Source organism: Fulvia fulva, chromosome 5 (assembly GCF_020509005.1).
Source record: "Fulvia fulva chromosome 5, complete sequence".
Classification (NCBI taxonomy): Eukaryota; Fungi; Ascomycota; class Dothideomycetes; order Mycosphaerellales; family Mycosphaerellaceae; genus Fulvia; species Fulvia fulva.
In genome coordinates, this window is record NC_063016.1 from 3,280,242 (window position 1) to 3,300,697 (window position 20,456).

Here is a 20,456-nt window from a genome sequence, read left to right on the forward strand (position 1 = left end):
TAGCGCTTTTAGCGCTCCTAGTAGCTGTGCTATAGTGTTCTTATATACCCGGGCTAGGTGTTCGTCATCCCCTAGCAAGTTTTCCGCCTCCGTATATAGGGTCGTCCACGCTGTATTGTTTGTCGTTGGCCTCTGCTTTCTATATAGTAGGCCTTGGCTTGTGTCCTGGGTTTTTCCTTGGTTTGTTCCCCGGTTTGGCTCTTGGCTGTTCTTTGTTAGAGGGTCTCTGCTAAGATGAGTGTCCTTTACGAGCTGCTTAATGCTCGCAAGGCTATGGCTCTCGTTGGTTGCCATCCTCTGCTACTATTCGGGGTGAGGTCCGCGCTTCCTAATTAGGCAGTTGTCCTCCGCAACTCCGCAATTCCAGGGTCTGCCGTCAGGGGAACGGAACCTCAGTTTTGGGGTTCTTTGTACCACAATTGCGCCGCCGCCAGCGCAGGCGGGTCGCTGCTGCTTGAGTGGATTGCTCGTCTTGATAAGGGCTGTCGAATAGATGGTCCTCGTCGATGGCCTCTGGTATTTGAATTTAATATATGTGTCGTGGTCGCATTATGTCGAGGCCATGATAGAGCTGCTGAAAACCGCAATGGCGCGGGTTCAAGCTTGCTCGCACAATCCACAGATTGTCCGCCTCCTGTAGTCTATATATTTTTCTTACTTGATCCTCCACCCGCAATAATGGGGAAGTGGTCCAATGTAAAGATCCCGTCGCGTGTTTTACTCAATGCCATGATGCGCCTGTGTCAACAGCGCTCATGGCTGACATCTAGGAAAGACTAGATAGCTTCTAGGGAAGACTAGATGGCACTTTGGGAAGACATGGTGACGGCCAAGTACAGTGTGGCAAAGCGCGACGAGGGATGCGAGTTCGATTCTCGCCTTCTCCGAACATCTTTCTGCTTCGAGGTTTGCCCGCCAACAGTGGCCTTCTTATGTCTTGGCATCGGTCGAGCGTTGCCTCCATCGAACCTCGAACCTCAAGCCAGAGTAAACATGTAAGCTGTCGCTGGTCAGTATCGGTCAAGGGGTGTAGTCCGACCGTACAGATCTCCATAGCTTTCTCATGGTGAAGATCCTTGTGCCTGGCTTGATCGTCACCCCCAGGCGGGCGTTCACACTGCAACATTCTCGCCTCGTCATTCAGTGGATCCTTACCGCTAGTCGTCAAGTAAGCCGGCGGCAAGCTCTTGAGCTGTTCATGGAAAATTGATGTTATCAAAGGATTCGCAGGGTCATTGGAACCACCAATATAGGCGGCTCCACATGTCAAGGTAGTGCTGCGATTGATGGTAGCTGCGTCTTGGTATATCGAGTCTGGGTGGAGGAAATGTTGAAGCTCGGTGGGGATGGAAGAATAGGCTTGGAGCATGCAGACGCTTGGGCAGAGGGAGAAGATGGCGGTGGGGAGGCGTGGTGTGTTTGCCGTGGAGAGGAGTTTGAGCGTAGTGGTAAGGATGAGATGTCCGCCTGCGGAGCCGCCGACGACGGAAAGCTTGCTGTTTGTGAAGCCTGGAGCTGAGCTGATCCAATTCCAGGCTGAGACGCAGTCATCGAGAGCTGCGGGCAATGGATGCTCGGGTGCCAGGCGGTAGTCGACTGATACAAGACGGCATGGTACGTCGAGGGCCAATTCGCGCGCTAAGTGGTGTTCGTGGTCGATGGAGCCGCAAACCCAGCCGCCGCAGTGGATGTACAGGCCAGTGTGAGCGCTGTGGGGGATGGAAGAATAGGCTTGGAGCATGCAGACGCTTGGGCAGAGGGAGAAGATGGCGGTGGGGAGGCGTGGTGTGTTTGCCGTGGAGAGGAGTTTGAGCGTAGTGGTAAGGATGAGATGTCCGCCTGCGGAGCCGCCGACGACGGAAAGCTTGCTGTTTGTGAAGCCTGGAGCTGAGCTGATCCAATTCCAGGCTGAGACGCAGTCATCGAGAGCTGCGGGCAATGGATGCTCGGGTGCCAGGCGGTAGTCGACTGATACAAGACGGCATGGTACGTCGAGGGCCAATTCGCGCGCTAAGTGGTGTTCGTGGTCGATGGAGCCGCAAACCCAGCCGCCGCAGTGGATGTACAGGCCAGTGTGAGCGCTGTGAGGCAGATCTGCAGGTGTGTATACGCGAACGGAGACGCCTTCTGCTGTCCTCTCGTCGACGGTGCTGACACTGTTCTCCGGCGGAGGCACCATCGTTCCGATAGCCGCGAAGAACTTGTTGAACTCGGCTCGGATCTCCTCAATCGTACCAGTAACAACAGAGCGTCCGCCGCTCATTGCCTCTGCTGCCAGCCATTCTTATGCGTAGGGAGGGATTGTGGTGTTGGCTATTGCGGTGAATCCGCATTAGCAAGCGACCTGATTCCAGACAACGGGACACTCGCGAGTGTACATGTAGCTAGCTAGGAGATGTGGGGACAGCTGTTACGTGAATCCTCCAGTGTAGTCCGGTAGCTGGTCACGGTATCTGTGGCCACCTTAGCTTGCGAAACGGCGCCGTTTGAACCACACTTGGCATGCGGTCCGTACAAGACTACAAGTGGAGTCGCAGATCGAGAGTTGGTGGTACTTGGTTGGTCTTGAGTCGATCATGGCCAGTATTGTGCTGCCATTGCCCGACAACGTGCACACAGGGCTCGACGCCGGCAGCGCAGTTCTGTTCGCCCACGTTGTTGCTGCCGCCACTGCCCTCAATTGCTGTGAACTCTTTCGGGCCATCACAAGTGCCGCCAGACCGGCTGAGAAGAGACAGTATGATCGTAGACTGGCTATACACGAGCGTCCTACGCTCTAAATTACTGTACCCAGGTCATATCCTCTCAACCAGCCTGCTCACTCAACCCCCAGGCAAAATCAAAAGTGGTATCATCCCAAGCCTGTTTGCGATCCATAAAACGCCACAATCCCAAGAACAGATACCATCACTTCATCAATATCTTTGCGTAACACCGATAGCAGGAAAACGCGGCGCCATCTGGTGACTTCCTGGAAACCCTTCCGCTTTTGCCTGCAGCTTCACTCGCTCCATCAGTCGACTTGCCGGCAGACTTGGTGCTTGCATCTTCTTTATCATTTGTATTCGTTCATCGTCGTCAAAGGCGTGCAGATTGTAGTGCTGCTTGATAAGGAGCTGAGCTTCGGGTGATGATGCTGCGTACACTTTGTGCGCACAGCCATCAAGAGCGCAGACCCATGTGTCTTCCTGAACTGGATCTAAGTGGTTGAGTGACCGTATAGGCACGTTCACCAGATTTGATGTAGTGTCCGGAGTTGATGCATCGTCTGCTTCGCCCGAGTTGGAAGGTGAAGTCGGAATGTCGATACCTTCATCCAGGTGTTGCCTGCTGTTGCGCCGCTTTGATGTCGGCCGAGCATCGTCAACGTCTGCCAGTCTCCTCTTTCCTGTCGGAGAAGGTGGAAGCTCTTCGTCGTCGTCATGCTCGCCAGGCGCAGGTCTCTTGCCGCCGTCGCGTGTGGTGCTCTTCGGTGCTTTGCTCGGTCTTGGCCGCAAAGAAGACTTGTTCTTTCGTGCACGCAACTTTGTCTCTACATCGCTGTCGTCATCTTTTGTTGGTGTTTCAACCAAATCCATCTCCTGCGAATCATGCTCTTCCTCTGATATCGCTTCTGAAGTGGCCCTTGTTCGTCTTGAGGTCGACTTTGTGCCCTTGCCCGCAGTCTTGGGTCTGGTGTGGGTGTTACGCGCGGCTGAACCGGCGTCGGAGCTGCCATCGAGCGATATGACCTCGACCGGTCGTGATACTTTCTTCTGCTGGTTGCCCCGTCGCTGGCGTGTGCTGCTTGCCGTGGATATTGTGTCAACTGAGCCTTGCCTCGTAGTACGCGTCTTTGCTGTGAATGTCTGCTTCTTGGCGGAGTCGGTGGTCTCAATCGATTCCCGTCGAGTGGTTTTAGCTCTCGACTTCTGCGATTCTGGCTTTGGTGGTCGTGGTGTCTGTCTCTGCTTCATCTCAGCCCAGACATCTGGGAACTTCACGAACAAGTGCTTGTACAGAGGGAATTTACTCCAGCTTAAACCTTCTTTACCAGCGATCATGCTCGATATGAGGAAGTCCTTGTATTCGTAGATCTTGTCTGCGCCTTCAGCAGCGTCTTCTGAGCCGAGTTCCTCCGCTGCGTACTTTGCGAACAGCTCTTGCGCTGAATAGTCTGGCAGTATCTTCGCGCTCTTGCCTTTGCCCGCTTTCCGCTCCTCCCGGTATGCATCGGCGACAAAGTAGAGCACGTTTACGGCATCAACCATGTCGCTGTATGTGGCCTTGTATCTCCTCCCAGGCTTGATCGTGTACCATCCCGCCTTCCCCGCAGCCCATATCGCAGTGCTACCGTCTCCATACTGACCGTATGAGAAAGTATACACATTCTCTAAGATGATGTTGACGCGCTTCGTGGTAGGTTCGTGCGCGTAAAGATGCGCGTCTTCTTCGTCTAGCGGCTCCAGCTGGCCAACGACTGTCAAAGGATATCCTTCGGCTGCCTCTAACAGATTTGCCGTCGCCTCAGGATCATCGGGTAGATGAACGTGGACATTGTTCAACATGAACTCGGGCCATTGATCTGTGTCCTCGATGGAAGGATGGCGGGGTTTGAGGATACCGGTCTCCAGCGACATGATGATGGTCGGTGTTGGGGATTGTTTATGTCTCGGATTCCTGTGAGGTATTGATCGGGTCTTGCGACCATCTCTATCTGGCTGCCAGACGTGAATGTCGTAGTATGGGGTCGTTCATGTCCAGGAGTGATGCTGAGGATGCTCTCGATCTGGTCGCGCCTGCTGGACTAATCCGTTATCGTGTAGGTATTCGGCACGCGGACCGAGCCGGGCCGGGACGCCGATCAGCCCTAGTGGTAGCGCCTGGACATATCCGACATGTCACATGTCAAGCATGTGAAATCTTACTATCCCTTCACTTCACAATCAACTTACGAAGTGCTGCTTTTGCTCGACCACATGATTTTCAAACCCGCTTTCCGGCGCTCGCTACACATCGTCTATTCCTCAACACCATCAGCCCCGGTATCGATACCAAACACCTCCACTATGGCCTCAGGCCCCGTCCTTGAAGGCGTCTTCGGTACAGAGGTTCTACTCCTCTACCATTATTAAGATCCGTCGCACTGAAACATCTGCCAGCTGTCAACAAGCCACCCGCCATAAGCTCCGCTCAAGTCATTCGCGATGTGCAAAACCACTTCAACCCATCGAAACTTTTCCAGCCTTGGCTCCAACGCGAACAGTCCAAACGCGATGCCGAAAAGCACAACCAGAAGAACAAGCGCAAGTGGCGCGGCAGGCGTGAGACATCCGTCAAGATGGGCCATGGAGGCACACTAGACCCAATGGCTACTGGTGTGCTCATTCTGGGTGTTGGCAGCGGAACGAAGGATCTCGGTCACTTTTCAACGGAATGCACCAAGAGCTACGAAGCAGTGGTGTTGTTCGGCGCGGCCACCGATACGTACGACACCGAGGGCAAAGTTGTTGGGAGGAAGCCGTACGAGCACATTACCAAAGACATGGTTGAGGAAGCATTGGTCAAGTTTCGGGGCAAAGGCATGCAGAGGCCGCCTATTTTTTCAGCGTTGAGGGTACAAGGAAAGAGACTGTATGAGTATGCCAGAGAGGGCAAGGAAGTTCCGGTAGAAATCAAGGAGAGACCCGTTGAGGTGTCGGAGCTCGAGGTGGTAGAGTGGATGGAAGGAGGTACGCATAAGTGGCATTGGCCAGAGCGGGAAGCAGATACTGAGGAGAAGAAGTTCGCCGAGAAGGCTTTGAAGTTGGAGGGACAAGATGAGTTGAAGGTGAAGGACGAAGTGAAGGCTGAGGACGATGTTGCCACTGCTGGCGCCGCCAAGCGAAAGCGAGAAGCAGACGCCACAGGCCATCCAGAAACCGGGCTCGTGGAGCCTGAACAGAAGAGGTCAAAGGAGGAAGACCCGACAACCGAACCACCAGCGAAGATCGAGGAAGTACAAAATGCCAAAGACGATGGCAAAGAAGCACAGCCAGAGTCCGCCGACACAACGACACCAGCCGCAACCGAACGACCGCCATGCCCAGCACCCGCTTGTCGCATACGCATGACTGTAACCTCCGGTTTCTACGTTCGCTCACTCTGTCAAGATCTCGGAGCGGCCGTTGGCTCACTGGGCATGATGACCGACCTCGTACGAACGCGCCAATCCAACTTCGAGCTCGGCACAAATGTACTCTGGTACGACGAGCTGAAGCAGGGCGAAGACGTGTGGGGACCAAAGGTGAAGAAGTTGCTCGAAGAGTGGCAGGAGCACAAGGCAGCAAAGTAGGACAAAGCTAATACAACCAAAAAGCAACATGCTGCGACTTATCCCATCCCTTTCTCTCGAAATTTTCTGCACAACCATGGCCATTACGTACGTAATCCTTGCCACCACTATCACTGACCGTCTGCCATCAGATGCACCTCCGTAGCTCCCCGTTTCCATCCTTTCTGTGTAGTCCCCTAGCTACCTCCGTCCGTTGCGCTCCACAGATCTCCAACTCACCAAATCTCTCACGCTCCTACACGCTTCGGCGGCTTCTTCCCAGGAACAGGGCGATTCCATAAATCACTACGTCTCTCAGCCACTGCATCTGCCAGTTCACCAGATGCCCCGGCGTCAAATGCAGGTAATGCGTCTCTACCTCCTATACTCCTCGGTCTTCCGGGAACAGGGCGCTTCCACAAATCGCTCCGTATATTAATTGCCATATCTTCCAGTCCAACAGATGGCCCGCCGTCAAGTGCAGGGGACACGTCTCTGGGCTCGAAGCGCCCCATGGCATCTGTTTGAGGTGTCAATAGCGGCATGCCGCATGGCGGTAGGTAATGGTGATCTTACCTGGTTGTACTGGTGCTGCAAGTGCTATTCCTGCTGCTGCAGCGTAAAGGGTGATGAAGATTTGTTGGAGCAGCATGGTGTTTGAAAGCATAAAGGTTGTTGCAGTGTTGAGGGCAGTGTGTAGATCTGATACTTACTTTGTCTGGAATGCTATTGGTATATATATTGTGAAAGATGCGATGCGTCGTCGGTGTTATGTTATTCGGCGTTGCTCGGTGTACCTCAAGCTGAGAGCTGCGCAAGGCTGCGTCTTCCAACACTAAGGGGCCCAGCTTTGTTGAACTCGTGTTTGGCCTTGCAGATATGTGTTGGACTCTGCAACCACTATGAAGAGGGACGCCATCGTGATTGGTGTGACCTATACCCGGATTCACACCATCTTCGCTTACTCCTTGCTAACGAGCAGCACGATGTGATAGCTGCGCCTGCAGAGTCATCATCAGGACATAGCTCTGTTGTGAGAGTTGAAGGACTTCAGCATGGTCATGCCAACGTTCATCCGAGTGTGTGGTTCAAAGCCGCTTTGGCTCAAAGGGCAGTATGGAGTCCCGGCGCCCACAGCGGGAGCTGTAGGGGCAGCTTTGTTGCTGAATGTCATTCGAGCTTCGAATGGCAACCATCTCCTTAGGGGATTCCAGATCCTGTAGGATGTATGTCGTCAGTGCGTCCTTGTGCCACGGCAGCAGAGCCATCAGGGTATGTGCCATTGATTTGAAGGCTTGTAAGCTCAGGCTGGCCAAATGCCGCGGAGTACTGTCGCCAACATAGTAGCGCAGCGAAGGTATTTGCACACTTGCCTGAAGATGCTGCTCCGTTGGGAGGCACCTAGCTAGCGGCCAATGTTGTAGGCTTAGCAACCTGCTGGTCAGCCCATGGCTATAGTCGTCCGCAAGGTCTCCGATGATCCTCTCCGTCCGTGGCTGTCCTGTCTTTCGTCGATTTCAGAGCAATGTGTGACAATCGGCGCAGAGGAGCTGCGTGGTATCGTCGCTTGTTCTAAGGCGTCGCAAGGGCTGATCGAGGTTGAAGGCCAGTATGCAGCTTTGATTGGACTTGACTGGCCTCGTAAAGAGTGTGCTTGAGCAACATTGGCGCTGCGCACTTGTACTTTATCTGCGTCCAAGCCGACTAAAGGTACCTCATGATGTTTGGATCTGACGCTCGCGTCTGAACTCGTCGGAATTCGCGGAAATGTGTGTGTTAGACGTGATGTTATTATTGCATGCGCACTCGAAGGCTCCGGCTGCCTGAGGAGTCTTTCAACCTCACCTCATCTCACCTCGTCATCTTGCAGTTTTTGTATTGCAGGCGGCTGATTGAGCGCCTAAGGTCAGGGCTCCTACTTACCGTGAGCACTCGTCTCGTTCATCTCCAGGACTGTTGTTCGATGGCTAGAGCTCGCAGCAGGGAACGGCCGTGGAATGTCCTTCTCACTCAAGTCGTAAGCCTTATCCAGGAGATGGCTGCCTCGTTCCGCTTGATGTTAACGATCCCATGACTTGTGGACACTATGCCATGTCCAGCTGTTCATGGTTTCATTAGGCAGTACCTCCATACACAGCGTGTGCCCGGGTGCCATGTTCTCCGCCCTTCCTGTTCAGAGGGCGATGGAGGAGTGTCGTTGCGCTTGATGTCTTGGCTGCGAAGTCTGGCCCGCTATAGCCGCGACATAGGCAAGATCATGAGAACAAGTGACACACGCCGCCTAATGTGTCGATACTGCCGAAAATGACACCAGGTTGGTTGGTGATGAAAGTGAGAGAGCAGACACGTCGACACGGCCGCCAAGTCGGCCCGCGAGGCCGTCGACAGCACCAGAATGGAATTGCAAACGCTTTTTGCGATGGTTCGCTTCAAGGCTTTGCAAACTCATGCAGCGTCTACGTAATATAGGTCGACGTTCCGCCCTCTATCTATCACGAGTCTCTTCGCCGAGACATCGACACGCAAGCAGCACGGCGAGTCCAAGGAAAGAATGCACACACGAAGCCGCCTTTCCCGCCGTTGTGGGAACCTCTCGGTCGTAAAGCGACCAATGGCCAACCAGGAGTGCATTGGCAACATGCAAAAAGCAACACTAGCAGTGATGACTGCTCAATCGGTGCCTGCATCGTTCGTCTGGTTCAGCCCTACGACCAATGAACTTCTTACGTACCTGACGATCTCGTTAGCAAGCGATGCAACGTGATCACGCATGCCATTCCTGCATGCTTGGCCAAAAGTCCGGCAAGGGCCTCACATTAGTACCAGTGACACAATAGCTGAAGACTTCGGCCTAACATATTTATGTACTTCTTCCCTCGCATTGTACGGTTTGTAATAATCACGGTACACCGCTCCACCTCACACGAACATCACTCGCTACAAGCTCCCCCGATCACCACCACCACCACCACCACCACCACCACCACCACCAATAGCCCACTTCGGAAGAATCCTCACCACGCGAATGAGTTCATCCAGCCAAAACAACACCGCTCGCCCATCACTGGACAGCAATGCCAGCTTCTCCGAGAAGCCTAACAACAAGATGCGTCCCGCTAGCCGCTCCAGCACTTCCAGCTCGATGGACATCGAGATGAAGCAGATGCGTGTGTCGACTGAATCTTCCATATCATCAGCAAGACCCCAGTCCTCACAGAAGGCACACTCTCCGAAGCCAAAGCAGAAGCAGCGCGCACAAAGCACCACGACCACCTTCTCAGATGTGGGGCGTCACAGCAACCAGTGGCTCTTCAACAACGTCAGCCTCACTGATTGCGTAAAAACATTATTTGAGCGATGAGAACCAGCCGATGACCGGAGCAAACCCAGCAAAGGTCATCGACCACGCAGTATCGAGCCACGCCAACAGAGCGTGCCGCTAGATCCTCAGCACGAGGACAACATCAAGTTTCTTTCGAGGGACACGCCGAGATCGTTCACGGATTCGACGACAGCGTCCGGAGACAGTGGTCTGACATCGTCGAGTTCGAGGAGCGAAGTATCAAGTGGAACGTCGGCCAGTGGCTCAACGATCGCCAGGAGGAAGCCAGGACCTGGATGGAGGAGAGTTTTCGCCGGTATACCCAAGCCGAGTGCCAACAGAAGAGCAGACGAGTGAGGAGTGAGGATGAATTGGAATTTTGTTCACACCATGATACCCATGTTTTGCGATACCCGCGCAGCTGGTCTGCCAGGCAGTACGATGAGAAGGATCAGCGGTGAGGAGTGAGAAGCAGTGGAGGGGTTCCAGCAGACGGTGCTTGGGCAGCAATGATGGGAGACCAGCAATCTCTCACGGGGCACGGAAATCGATAGGTCAAGTTCAGGGCCAGGTCGACACGTTCAGGAGGTAGAAGACAGTAATGTATGCAGCTGACAGAGACATACGGTCTCTTGCTGAAGGGAGCGTTGCATTTCAGTCGCAAAAGCCAGCCTGTCAATGCCGATGTTCCTCCATTCGCGAGCACGATGAAAAGCAGCTAGCCAGAGATCTGTGCACCTCATGAAGTTCTCGACTCTCCATGTGTGGATCCCGTTTCCACACTCTCCACCGCCACCACTCCATACTCCACCCTGCGTCGAGTCACTTGTGCGTGCCATTGATAATCAGTGAAGGGGTGTCCAAGTCTGCGACTGAAGTTGGTGCTGCGGTGAACATTCATCTTCGAAGCCGAGATCGAAGTCGAAGCCCGCCATCGCCCTCATCCTTCAGAGTTCACAGCACAAGCGAGAAAAGCTTATTCTTCTTCACGAAAAGTCAAAAGGGACCACTCGCGCGTAGTCATGTCGACACACCAGCAATATGCGCCGGTGACAGTACGTGAGAAGATATACGCGCATCACGACACCATCTCGCAATTTTGACAGAAAGTGTAGGGCAACCGCAAGTATCTCGCACAGCACCGTCCAAGCGTGCACACCGGTACGTAATTGCATATGTGACGCTCACGCAGCAGGATTAGCATTGGCAGCGGTCTCGGCGGCACAGCAAAATCGTCGTTGCACACAACAGAATCGTGTTGACAACGAAGTAGAATTCTCCGAACCATACCTATCTGGCATGATGACCTCCCTCGGTGCTGTTGATCATGACACCTACCAGAACCCGCTTAACAGCAGGTACTGCAGCCGCGAGATGAAGTACATCTTCTCCCCACGAAATCGGTTCAGTACCTGGCGACAGCTTTGGGTCTACCTTGCCGAATCCGAGAAGGAGCTAGGCTTGCCCATCTCTGACGAGGCCATCACACAGCTCAAGGCTCATGTTCGGATCGAAGACGATGAGTTCGGCGCTGCTGCTACGGAAGAAAAGCGTCGCCGTCATGATGTGATGGCACATGTCCACACTTACGGCCTAGTCGCGCCAGAGGCCGCTGGTATCATACACTGGGGCGCGACTTCATGCTACGTGACAGACAACGCAGATCTGATCTTCCTGAGAAACGCACTGAACTTGGTGCTCCCTAAGCTCGCAGCTGTGATACAGCGTCTTGCTGCTTTCGCTATCGAGTACAAAGATCTGCCATGTCTTGGCTACACCCACGGCCAACCTGCACAGCTCGTGACTGTTGGCAAGCGCGCCAGTCTGTGGGTCACCGATCTTCTGCGCAACCTTCGCAACCTGGAGCAGCAGCGAGATGAGATCATGCACTCCTTCCGTGGCGTCAAGGGTACGACCGGTACTCAGGCCAGCTTTCTCGCTATCTTCAAAGGCAAGCATGAGCTGGTCGAGAAGCTAGACGAGCTTGTCACACAGAGAGCAGGCTTCGCTGAGGCAGAGATTTCCACCAGCCAAACATACTCCCGGCTAATCGATGTGGACGTGCTGCACGCACTGGGCTCCTTCGGCTGTGCCTGCGAGCGCATAGGCAGTGACATTCGCCACCTGGCTATGTTCAAGGAGATCGAGGAACCCTTCGAGGCTGACCAGATCGGCTCGAGCGCAATGGCGTACAAGCGAAATCCAATGCGATCCGAGCGACTCTGTTCACTAGGAAGGAAGCTTCGCAACTTCAGCCCAGATGCTGAGCAGACTTATGCTAGCCAGTGGCTTGAGCGAAGCTTGGACGACTCTGCCATCCGACGTCTTGCTCTTCCCGAGTCTTTCCTGAGCGCTGATGCTTGCTTGATCTTGGTGTGTTGTGATGGACTTCTTCATAGCACCACTCACTGACATTGACTTACAGCTCAACAACATCTCCAATGGTCTCGTCGTCAACAAGGCTGTCATCAACCAGCGCATCGAAGCAGAGATCCCGTTTATGGCTACTGAGAACGTCATCATGGCCATGGTCGACAAGGGCAAGTCGCGACAGGAAGTGCACGAAGAAATCCGGTATGTGTACTCACCCGTTCAGTGACCATGATGAATCATCTGACTCGCTCTAGTGTCCTCTCTCACCAGGCCGGAGCTGTGGTGAAGCAAGAGGGCAAGCCAAACGACCTCATCGACCGGATACGAAACAACGACTACTTCGAGCCAATCCTGCCTGAGCTGGACACCCTTCTTGACCCTGCCACCTTCATCGGTCGTTGCCCTGAGCTGGTGCAGAAGCTCGTGGCCACCAAGGTCAAGCCTGCACTCGAGCCATACTCGGATGCTCTCAAGGACGCCAAGGTTGCAGAACTGAGCGTCTAATCACGTCCGAAGCTTTCTGGAATCCTCTCTGACCATGGAAAGACTGACCAAAACTCGCAATATCCCAAGGTTTTGACATGCCTTTTCGCCGCAACTGTAGATATGCCTTTAATCCTTCGAATGCCTGACTCCTTTCCGTTTCCATCACACTCTATAGTCTCCAGCTTTCATTCTGTCGTCGCCATGATCTCCACCCTACGAGAAGAACTTATCCTCCCTCTTCCAATACAACAGCGACCCTCCAATCAAAACCGAATTCACCACGCCAATCGCATGGAAAGCCACCACATCCTTCAACCCATACCAATTCACCACAAACGCATCTGCCAACGTCGTAATCACCCCGGACGCAATCGCAATCCCCAGCGCAGTCCGATCTCTCGTATACAGCGCGAATGTCAAGATCAGAACTCCATTCTGAACGTTACGCGCAGCGATGAGCTGAGAGAGTGCACGCTGTGTCTTTTGTGTGGTGGTCAGGTTTGCAGAGGCGGCTTGGGGCGCGTCGATGGGGAGGCCTAGGCCCCTGGAGAACTCGACGGGGCCGGTGATGCCTGCGAGGCCGAAGATGGAGACTTCGGCGAGGCCGAGCAGGATGGCGAGGCATTCGGCGGGTGGGGGGAGGTATTGGAAGGTTGTGGTGGAGGTGAGGCGTGAGGCCATGTTAGAGGGGTATTTGTGGGGGTTGAGGATGGTGTGAGGGTGGTTGTGTTAGGAGGAAGATGTGTATGGAGCTTGGGGAGGTAGATGTAGATGTAGCAGTTGTCGCGACATGAATCGTGATGACGATGGCGGCCCCTCCACGCGAGACCCGATCGGGATCTGGCGACTGAACAGCCTGGAGCTGTTCCCCTGTCTCTACATGTATGTATTCTGCCCAGCCCACGACTTTCACTGTCCTTCCGTCCTGACTGCGGACTCTCTTCAAAGGTAGCCATCCTCGACATGGGACTCTTCGCATTGACGCGAGTTTGAAGCGACAATTGCCGGCAGCACTTTCGCCGTATCGGCATTAGGCGCCGTAACGGCATACTGTACCGTTTGTAGGTGGGTCATTTGATCAGTGGTAGGCGTGTGTCAAGCTTTTCTTCAATTCCATATCGCTCGAATCTTTGACCAGTGCGCGCAGAAACAGTAGAGATACGTGGCAAGGCAATCGTCCCCATCTTGAAGACACTGAAGGCTGGCCATCAGCGGAGACGCTTGCAAGAGGAACAGTGTCACCAGAGCTTGGTATATCTTCGAAAACATCGACACTGTGCCATACGTCTTGAAGAGCTCAATATGGCCCTCCGCCACACATACAGTCCGGACGAACTTGAGGTTAGCAGACAGTCCATCACGGCCACGTTCACGATACTGATGATACTGTAGGAGTACTTCAACCGGATCAGCCTTCCCTACACCCGACGTGTCTACCATGTTTCAAGACTATCAGACAAGGAACAACTAGACTTCCTAAACCTCCTCCAAAAGCACCACATCTGCAAAGTCCCCTGGGAGAACCTCATCCAACACTACTCTTGGCACCGCGTAGTCAACGTGAAACCCAAGCACCTCTTCAGCAAGATTGTCCGCCAACAAGGCCGTGGCGGCTACTGTATGGAAGTCAACTACTTCTACCATCTGATCCTCTACAGTCTTGGCTTCAATGTCTACATGTGCGGTTCCCGCATCTTTAGCCCAGGCAGCAACACCTTCGGCGGCTGGACCCACGTTGTCAACCTCGTAACAGTCGGCGAACAAAAGTACCTCCTCAACGGCGGTTTTGGCGGCAACGGACCTCCTTGCCCAGTGCCTCTAGCCCACGATGAGATTCAATCCCAAATCGCCCCAGCAGAAATGCGACTCCTCCACGCCCCAATCCCCGAAAATCTCAACCAATCCCGCAAACTCTGGATCTTCCAATCCCGCTACGATCCCTCATCCGACTGGTCAACATGCTACTGCTTCCCCGACTTCGAGTTCACCCCAGCCGACATCACCTCAATGAACTTCGCCCCCTCCCACTCGCCCCACTCCTTCTTCACCCACAAAGTCGTAGCCGTCCGCTTCAGCACCGAGCGTGAAATCAACGGACCCCAAGGCCCCGGCTCCCCGGACGAAGCAGCACTAGCGAGCCCCATCGACGGCGCCATCACCTTGAACCACGACGTCCTGACATGGAGACGGAAGGGGCGCAAGGTGGTAGAGTGGCCGCTGCGGAGCGAGGAGGAGAGATTGCATGCGCTGGAGATGTTCTTCGGTACAACGCTGAGCGAGGAGGAGAGGGAGGCGATTCTTGATACTGCAGCCATGGTTGGGGCGCGGGTGATGGATCATGCGTGAGGTACTGTCTGTCTGTAGGGAGCAGCCGCGTGGACCTTGCGGTCCCGGGCAGATGCAATGCGGCGATGGTTGCGCTGTCATGCTCGCGTACGTGCATGGACGTGTCGGCACTGCAGCAGTGGTGTACACGTGGCGATGGTAGGGCGGTTGTTCACGGGGTTTCGTGCATGGACGTTCTTCAGCATGGCCGGCCTGCCATGGCCACATCCGCTGGTTAGGACTCGTCGTAGATTGACGATGACGGTTCCACGTGGAATGAGTCTGCAGTGCAATCTCACTATCATGAGCATACGACCAGTCCCTGGCTTTCCATCTCGTTCCTCTCTCACATCAGAGCCATGCTGCTGTATATCCTTCAGACTGGCATAACATTCACGCGCTAACCGCGTCAGAGCTCATTGCTCATGTACTGGCGTAGATCATGTTTCAGACTGCGGAGCAGTTATACATAAAATCATTCGTCTCCATCATCGTGCACCTTCCAACGATACTCCGCTCCAATGCTTTTAAACACAATGCCAAACATCGTAGGCCCAGGTCCGGGAAAGCAGAATTAGGGTGTTCTCCAAGCCTGCAAGGGGTATACTGAACGTATGCTATGCCGATCCGTGGTATAGAAGGGTAGGTCCGTTTGAAAAGGACCACTCCGGTGGATGGCAAGTCACCAAAACGCCACGCTGAAAAGTCCGCGCTGTAATGTGGTAATGCTTCCGGCAAGGTTGTAAAGGTCGTGCCGCGTGTTTCAAGTCAATCATGGGGAGCTACTGTCCTGGTGTAGTACTCAAGCTCCAGTCACAGGCATCATGATACATGTTAACAGGTGACATCACCATTGGCTGAGCTCCACTGGCGCCCGGTGTGAGCAGAGATGGCATGCTCCAAACCAAGCAGAAGGCTGCGGTTGGATCCAAGGAACTCGCGAGAGTATAGCATATCCAAAGGGATCCAGACAATGGCAATGCGCCAGTTGGGCCGTTTCCTGATTTCATGCCATGTGGTAGTTGTTTATCGCCGACCTGAACGGCTGCTACTGGATACAACCCCAAAGACGCTCTGGCGACTTGTCCGACTTGACGAAGGTTGGTTCGAGCTTGGTGCAGCTGACGCGGATGCGTCAGTGTTGCTCGAGAGGAAAGCACAGCGCTCAGCGGAACTTACGTCTGCTACCGCCATACTGGTCATACTGACTCGATGGCATCGAACCTCCATAGCCACTGCAGTTCAGTCAGCATTGCACCCTGCGTAGGCTACCTTTGGGTTGCGAACCTTGGCTGTTGTGGGCTAGGAACCGGCTCTCGATCTCTGGCCGAGACGGAGGACACAGTGGCCGCCGGACTAGGATACGCGTACCTTGGGTCGGCATATTCCGGCTGTTGATATCGTGGGTCCCTGGGATCACGTCCTGGCGGAGGCTGAGGTGGTTGTTGTCCATAACCGGAACCGAAATTGTCCGATCGGCTGGGCACCGAAGGAGTGGGCTCATAAGATGACACCGGAACAAAGTAGTTGCCTTGTCTCACATATCCCGGAGGTGCACCATCACCACTGGGCTGAGGCGGATAGCTTGGGGCATATCTGGGCTCCTGGCCATATGGGGCAGACACCGGTGGACGGCCACCGAACGCAGACGACATGGATGAGTCCGGTTGATATGATGACCTACCGGGCTCTGCGTAGCCTCTGCTTTCAGGCGGAAACGCTCTGCCATCTGGCTGGTACGTAGCACGGTTCTCCGGTGGATATGCTCCTCCTCGTGGTGGCTGCGGCGGATCAACTTGCATCCTGTCCACTAGTATCCTTTCCCGCGAAGCTGGAATGCCATATGGTCCATCTACTGAAGGAGAGTCCGCATCACGACGGTTATTCGAGGTTCGCCCAGCGCTAGATGCATGGTACGTCGAGGATCCCACGTAAGGTTCTAAGAGTTGGTCAGGTACTGTTAACCCTGACTTGTCGGTGCGGGGACTGTGACTACCTCGTGTGCCGGTCTGGCGCTGTTCTTGTCGCCAACGTTGCGAGTCGGCTCGCAAGTCTGCGATCATAGCCTGCGAAGCAATCAGCACCGGATCCATCTCCCTGGTGGAAGGTCACGCACAGATGTCAGATTCCTGTATGCTTTGATCCAGTAGCCTTGGACACCCTAGAGCGATGTGTAAGTATGCCGACCATCACTACTCAGGTGACAGCGATGGAGCGAACCTGATTTTCTCCCGTGCCAAGACCTGGTCGTACGGTCGCATCGTTGCCCAAGTATCTCTGGATGTCTGCGGATATGACATGACGGTCTATTCCATCTCCGGGCACGAACCACTGGCGCGCGATTTCCTGAGGCATGGCTGGCAGGCAAGTCCGCAGGCTCGGCAGAGCAGCACTGGAAGACAAACACGGGTGGGAGGGCTCCCAATATCAACAGTGGCAGTGGCAGGACCGAGCGAAACTCCTGAGACAGACGGTGAAGGCTTGAGTCCGGTGTTATCCTGTAGCCAGGCGGTGGGCGGGAGACAACAACGGAAGCCAAAGAAGAGGCGAGGGCTTCCAGAGGGCAGAGGGCGGCGGGCAGCGGGCAGCGGGCAGCGGGCGATGAAGAAGTCCAGCTATCCCAGTCTTCTTGTGCAGGCGGATCGGGTTGCAGGGAAACTCTAACGTGTGTAGAGTTGTGCAGATCCGTCCTGTGGAAGTGGAAGGTGAAGTCGCAGGAGGCAGCTGCCAGCGGCGTCACGGCGAAAGATAAGGGATGCAGTGGGAAGAGAAGGCTGAGAAGGGGCAAAAGTTGAGTGCGGGAGAGCGGCGACGAGGGGCCTTTCAGGACGACGGCGGCGGTGGATGCCCAACAAGCCAGCGGCCTGTGCCGTGTGCAGTGTGGTGTGTGCAGAATTGTGCGGAGCGAATCACAAGGGCTCGCCTCGGCTGCAGGCGACGCTCCGGTGCCCACTTTAGCAGGCTCTGTTTGGTAAGGTAACCTTCTCCCTGTGCGTGGCTTATCGTGCCGAGGTTTGGGGTAGGGGCTAGTGAAACGGTGCTGGCGGCGTTTAGCAGTAGCAGTGGCAGTCGCAGTGGCAGTAGCAGTGGCAGTATGATATGAGTTGGTGAGATGAGATGAGATGAGATGAGCATGGCGACTGTCCACTGCCATCGGGCTCGCGCGGGTACGGGCTGCCCAGGTGGTATTAGCAGCAGAAAGTCTCTACGTAAGACTACGTGTCCCGTCTCCCGTGCCAGCCCTCGCGACATGACGGCGGATGACATTGCTGTACTGCTGACTGCTGCCCGAAAATCCGCGCTAGGCCCAAAGCTGCTTGCTCTCCCACCGAATAACGTTCAGTTAGGCGCCCCCACGACGAACGACCTCATATCTTCACCGCAAACACATCCACGAGCTTAACGAGCCTCATTCGGAACGATACCACCTGTCGTGTCCATCACGTGGCTTCCATCCTGACTCCTGAGCACCCAGCACCCAGCACCCATCACCGTGTATCGTGACGCAACGTGCTGCGCCGACGCCGAAAGCACCGACATATCCACAACAAAGACAGTCTGCATGAGCATCTCACCAATGAACAGAGGCATTCGCCCCGTTGCGGCAGTACAGAGGTACATCACCGCAATACTCGCTTACGACTGTTGAACCAGACGCTTCTCTCGTGCGCCTTCGTGTAAGACGTACGAGCACCGTCCTCTCGAACGTCTTGCAGCGAGGCATTCAGCGCTCATTCGTCTCACGTAGCACAGCTTGCAGTCTCGACTGTCGTGTACGCACGCTATTTGCTGCCAACTATGGTACATTCGGCCCTCTGCATGTGCATTGCAGTCCCGCGCTCGCTATACCAGGAAGCCTTGCTTCCCTTAGGCATACACCAAGACATGCAGTGGACGGAAAGCCGCTCCTCAGAGATTTGCACGAATCTGCTTCACTTTGAACCGCCATCTAGGAGCGTGCAGTCTGATCTCAACACCTGCTTGCGACCTGACAGAGATGGCAACCTCGTCCTTGTTCAGCTTTACTAGACTACCGTGGTCCTGTCAATGAGGTCAGCAGATGATGTCGTTCGTAAGGCATCAACAAAGGCCGTCTTACCTTATGGGTAAAGCCACCACCATCGGTCGGGAAAAGCTCAACCGTCGTCCCAGCCATCAGGTGTAAAGGATCCGCTGTATCAACGATGACATCCTTGTCCGTGAATGCCGAAGCAGAAATGATTTTCACGGCATCTGGTCCCTGCAACAACATTGGCTTCTTCATACACGCCTTCGCCGCGCCAAGCTCCTCACAATATCGCGAGCGCCACTGGTGCACGAGGGGATATTGCTTCTCGGAGAAGTACTCTTGTGGCGACTTCAAGTCACCCAGGAACCAGTCAATGACCCACACACCTTCGAGATCGACGATTGATATGCTCTCAGTGTTCCCCATCCAGCGCCTGCCATCCACCAACAGCGACTCTAGTGTATCAAACATATTTCGGGTATGAACAATGCCCTCAACTCTACTTGAACTATCAGGCTTCCAGTCAGGCCCGAAGAACCCTGCCCGATCTTTCTGAAACTTGGGATCCTTCATCAACGGCGAGTTTGTCGGAATCTGCTTCACAACTTCTCTGAACATACCAACATCAACCATCAACGTTTGCAACAGCGACGCCAGCCCCGCCGTCGCCGGCGATGAGAGTCCGGGGTGCTCATTCGACGGCGGGAACATCTCATCCAGCTTCGCAAGCGACAGTCGCGTATCAAGGTAAACATCCCGACCAATCGCCATAACAGGACTGCGTCTGTAATTGATTCCCAAGGCTTCCTGAGCCGGCCGTGGCATAATCGGGGATACGATCTGTGCGGCGTTTCAGTTCGTGATCATATATCATAGCTGCCCAGCCCGCTCAAGCGGTGGATGTTGGGCATGCTCGACGGCAGGAACGTACACATTCCGCATGCTGGATGTTGCGGAGCGTTAGCCAAGCTTTCACGCGTCCTGGTGAAGGGCGCCACATTAGACGCTGTCGTTTCTTCTCGTGATGGATATGGAGGCAGGCTCACGTACTGCCGAATGGAGAGGCATGATACCAAAACAGCGTGATGCCATTGGGCGCAGCCGGCGCGGCGTCGGAGCCCGACATGTCTTGCGGAATTTGCGTTGCTGATGCACCGCTCGGGACCGGCTCGTGATATGCGGGTGGTTATGCAGATTGACGTGGATGGCAGCTGTCAAGTTCGACGTGACAATTGTGATGCACTGATGTTGATGAAGAAAGTGAGTATGATTGATTGAGACTGAAGCTGCAAATGCTTATCGGGTGCTACAGGTATTTTGACCTCGGCCCGCCAGTTGCAAGATATATTGAGGGTTCAACGACTAACTTACTTTGTCGATCCGGCTTCAGTCGATCCATGCGGATGCCACGCGAGCACGTGCGGCTGTTTGGATCGCGGGATGAGGTAAGTTATTCTGGATGAACGTTTGGTCGTAGAGAGGAAAATGTTTGTGAGCATTACCTTTGACTTCCTCTTCCTAGGGCTTTCGCCATCCAATGAGATCTATGTACAGGTTCTTCACCTCCCTCGAGACTCGTGGAGAGGAGATGATGCTATTCTCCGCGCTGTCCTTGTCGTCAACCTTCTGCTTTTGCTGCTGTGATGGTG

General features: G+C 54.5%; 9 protein-coding genes across 9 annotated transcripts; 3 read left to right on the forward strand and 6 right to left on the reverse strand.

The window, feature by feature from the left end:
* Positions 1-977: 977 nt before the first annotated feature.
* CLAFUR5_06057 (Versiconal hemiacetal acetate esterase) lies at positions 978-2,263 on the reverse strand (the record flags this gene model as incomplete). The annotated part of the gene is made up of 2 exons (XM_047905205.1): positions 978-1,000; positions 1,045-2,263. The coding sequence occupies 2 exons, from the start codon at positions 2,261-2,263 to the stop codon at positions 978-980; spliced, it is 1,242 nt and encodes a 413-aa protein (XP_047762552.1).
* Positions 2,264-2,915: 652 nt separating this feature from the next.
* On the reverse strand, positions 2,916-4,619 carry CLAFUR5_06058 (uncharacterized protein; the record flags this gene model as incomplete). Its single annotated transcript, XM_047905206.1, has 1 exon — positions 2,916-4,619. One exon carries the CDS (start codon positions 4,617-4,619, stop codon positions 2,916-2,918), a length of 1,704 nt encoding a protein of 567 aa, XP_047761915.1.
* A 339-nt stretch (positions 4,620-4,958) lies between these two features.
* On the forward strand, positions 4,959-6,313 carry CLAFUR5_06059 (tRNA pseudouridine synthase 4; the record flags this gene model as incomplete). The annotated part of the gene is made up of 2 exons (XM_047905207.1): positions 4,959-5,082; positions 5,142-6,313. The coding sequence occupies 2 exons, from the start codon at positions 4,959-4,961 to the stop codon at positions 6,311-6,313; spliced, it is 1,296 nt and encodes a 431-aa protein (XP_047761914.1).
* A 227-nt stretch (positions 6,314-6,540) lies between these two features.
* CLAFUR5_06060 (uncharacterized protein) lies at positions 6,541-6,959 on the reverse strand (the record flags this gene model as incomplete). Its single annotated transcript, XM_047905208.1, has 2 exons — positions 6,541-6,812; positions 6,869-6,959. The coding sequence occupies 2 exons, from the start codon at positions 6,957-6,959 to the stop codon at positions 6,541-6,543; spliced, it is 363 nt and encodes a 120-aa protein (XP_047761715.1).
* A 3,677-nt stretch (positions 6,960-10,636) lies between these two features.
* Positions 10,637-12,491, forward strand: CLAFUR5_06061 (Adenylosuccinate lyase; the record flags this gene model as incomplete). The annotated part of the gene is made up of 5 exons (XM_047905209.1): positions 10,637-10,669; positions 10,730-10,775; positions 10,888-11,987; positions 12,040-12,188; positions 12,242-12,491. 5 exons carry the CDS (start codon positions 10,637-10,639, stop codon positions 12,489-12,491), a joined length of 1,578 nt encoding a protein of 525 aa, XP_047762463.1.
* Positions 12,492-12,686: 195 nt separating this feature from the next.
* Positions 12,687-13,154, reverse strand: CLAFUR5_06062 (uncharacterized protein; the record flags this gene model as incomplete). Its single annotated transcript, XM_047905210.1, has 1 exon — positions 12,687-13,154. The coding sequence occupies one exon, from the start codon at positions 13,152-13,154 to the stop codon at positions 12,687-12,689; it is 468 nt and encodes a 155-aa protein (XP_047762758.1).
* Positions 13,155-13,775: 621 nt separating this feature from the next.
* CLAFUR5_06063 (Arylamine N-acetyltransferase 2) lies at positions 13,776-14,819 on the forward strand (the record flags this gene model as incomplete). The annotated part of the gene is made up of 2 exons (XM_047905211.1): positions 13,776-13,814; positions 13,866-14,819. 2 exons carry the CDS (start codon positions 13,776-13,778, stop codon positions 14,817-14,819), a joined length of 993 nt encoding a protein of 330 aa, XP_047762759.1.
* A 1,005-nt stretch (positions 14,820-15,824) lies between these two features.
* CLAFUR5_06064 (uncharacterized protein) lies at positions 15,825-17,153 on the reverse strand (the record flags this gene model as incomplete). The annotated part of the gene is made up of 5 exons (XM_047905212.1): positions 15,825-15,919; positions 15,978-16,033; positions 16,086-16,864; positions 16,915-16,959; positions 17,019-17,153. The coding sequence occupies 5 exons, from the start codon at positions 17,151-17,153 to the stop codon at positions 15,825-15,827; spliced, it is 1,110 nt and encodes a 369-aa protein (XP_047762464.1).
* Positions 17,154-18,707: 1,554 nt separating this feature from the next.
* CLAFUR5_06065 (uncharacterized protein) lies at positions 18,708-19,933 on the reverse strand (the record flags this gene model as incomplete). Its single annotated transcript, XM_047905213.1, has 4 exons — positions 18,708-18,839; positions 18,898-19,647; positions 19,739-19,788; positions 19,858-19,933. 4 exons carry the CDS (start codon positions 19,931-19,933, stop codon positions 18,708-18,710), a joined length of 1,008 nt encoding a protein of 335 aa, XP_047762765.1.
* Between the last annotated feature and the right edge of the window lie 523 nt (positions 19,934-20,456).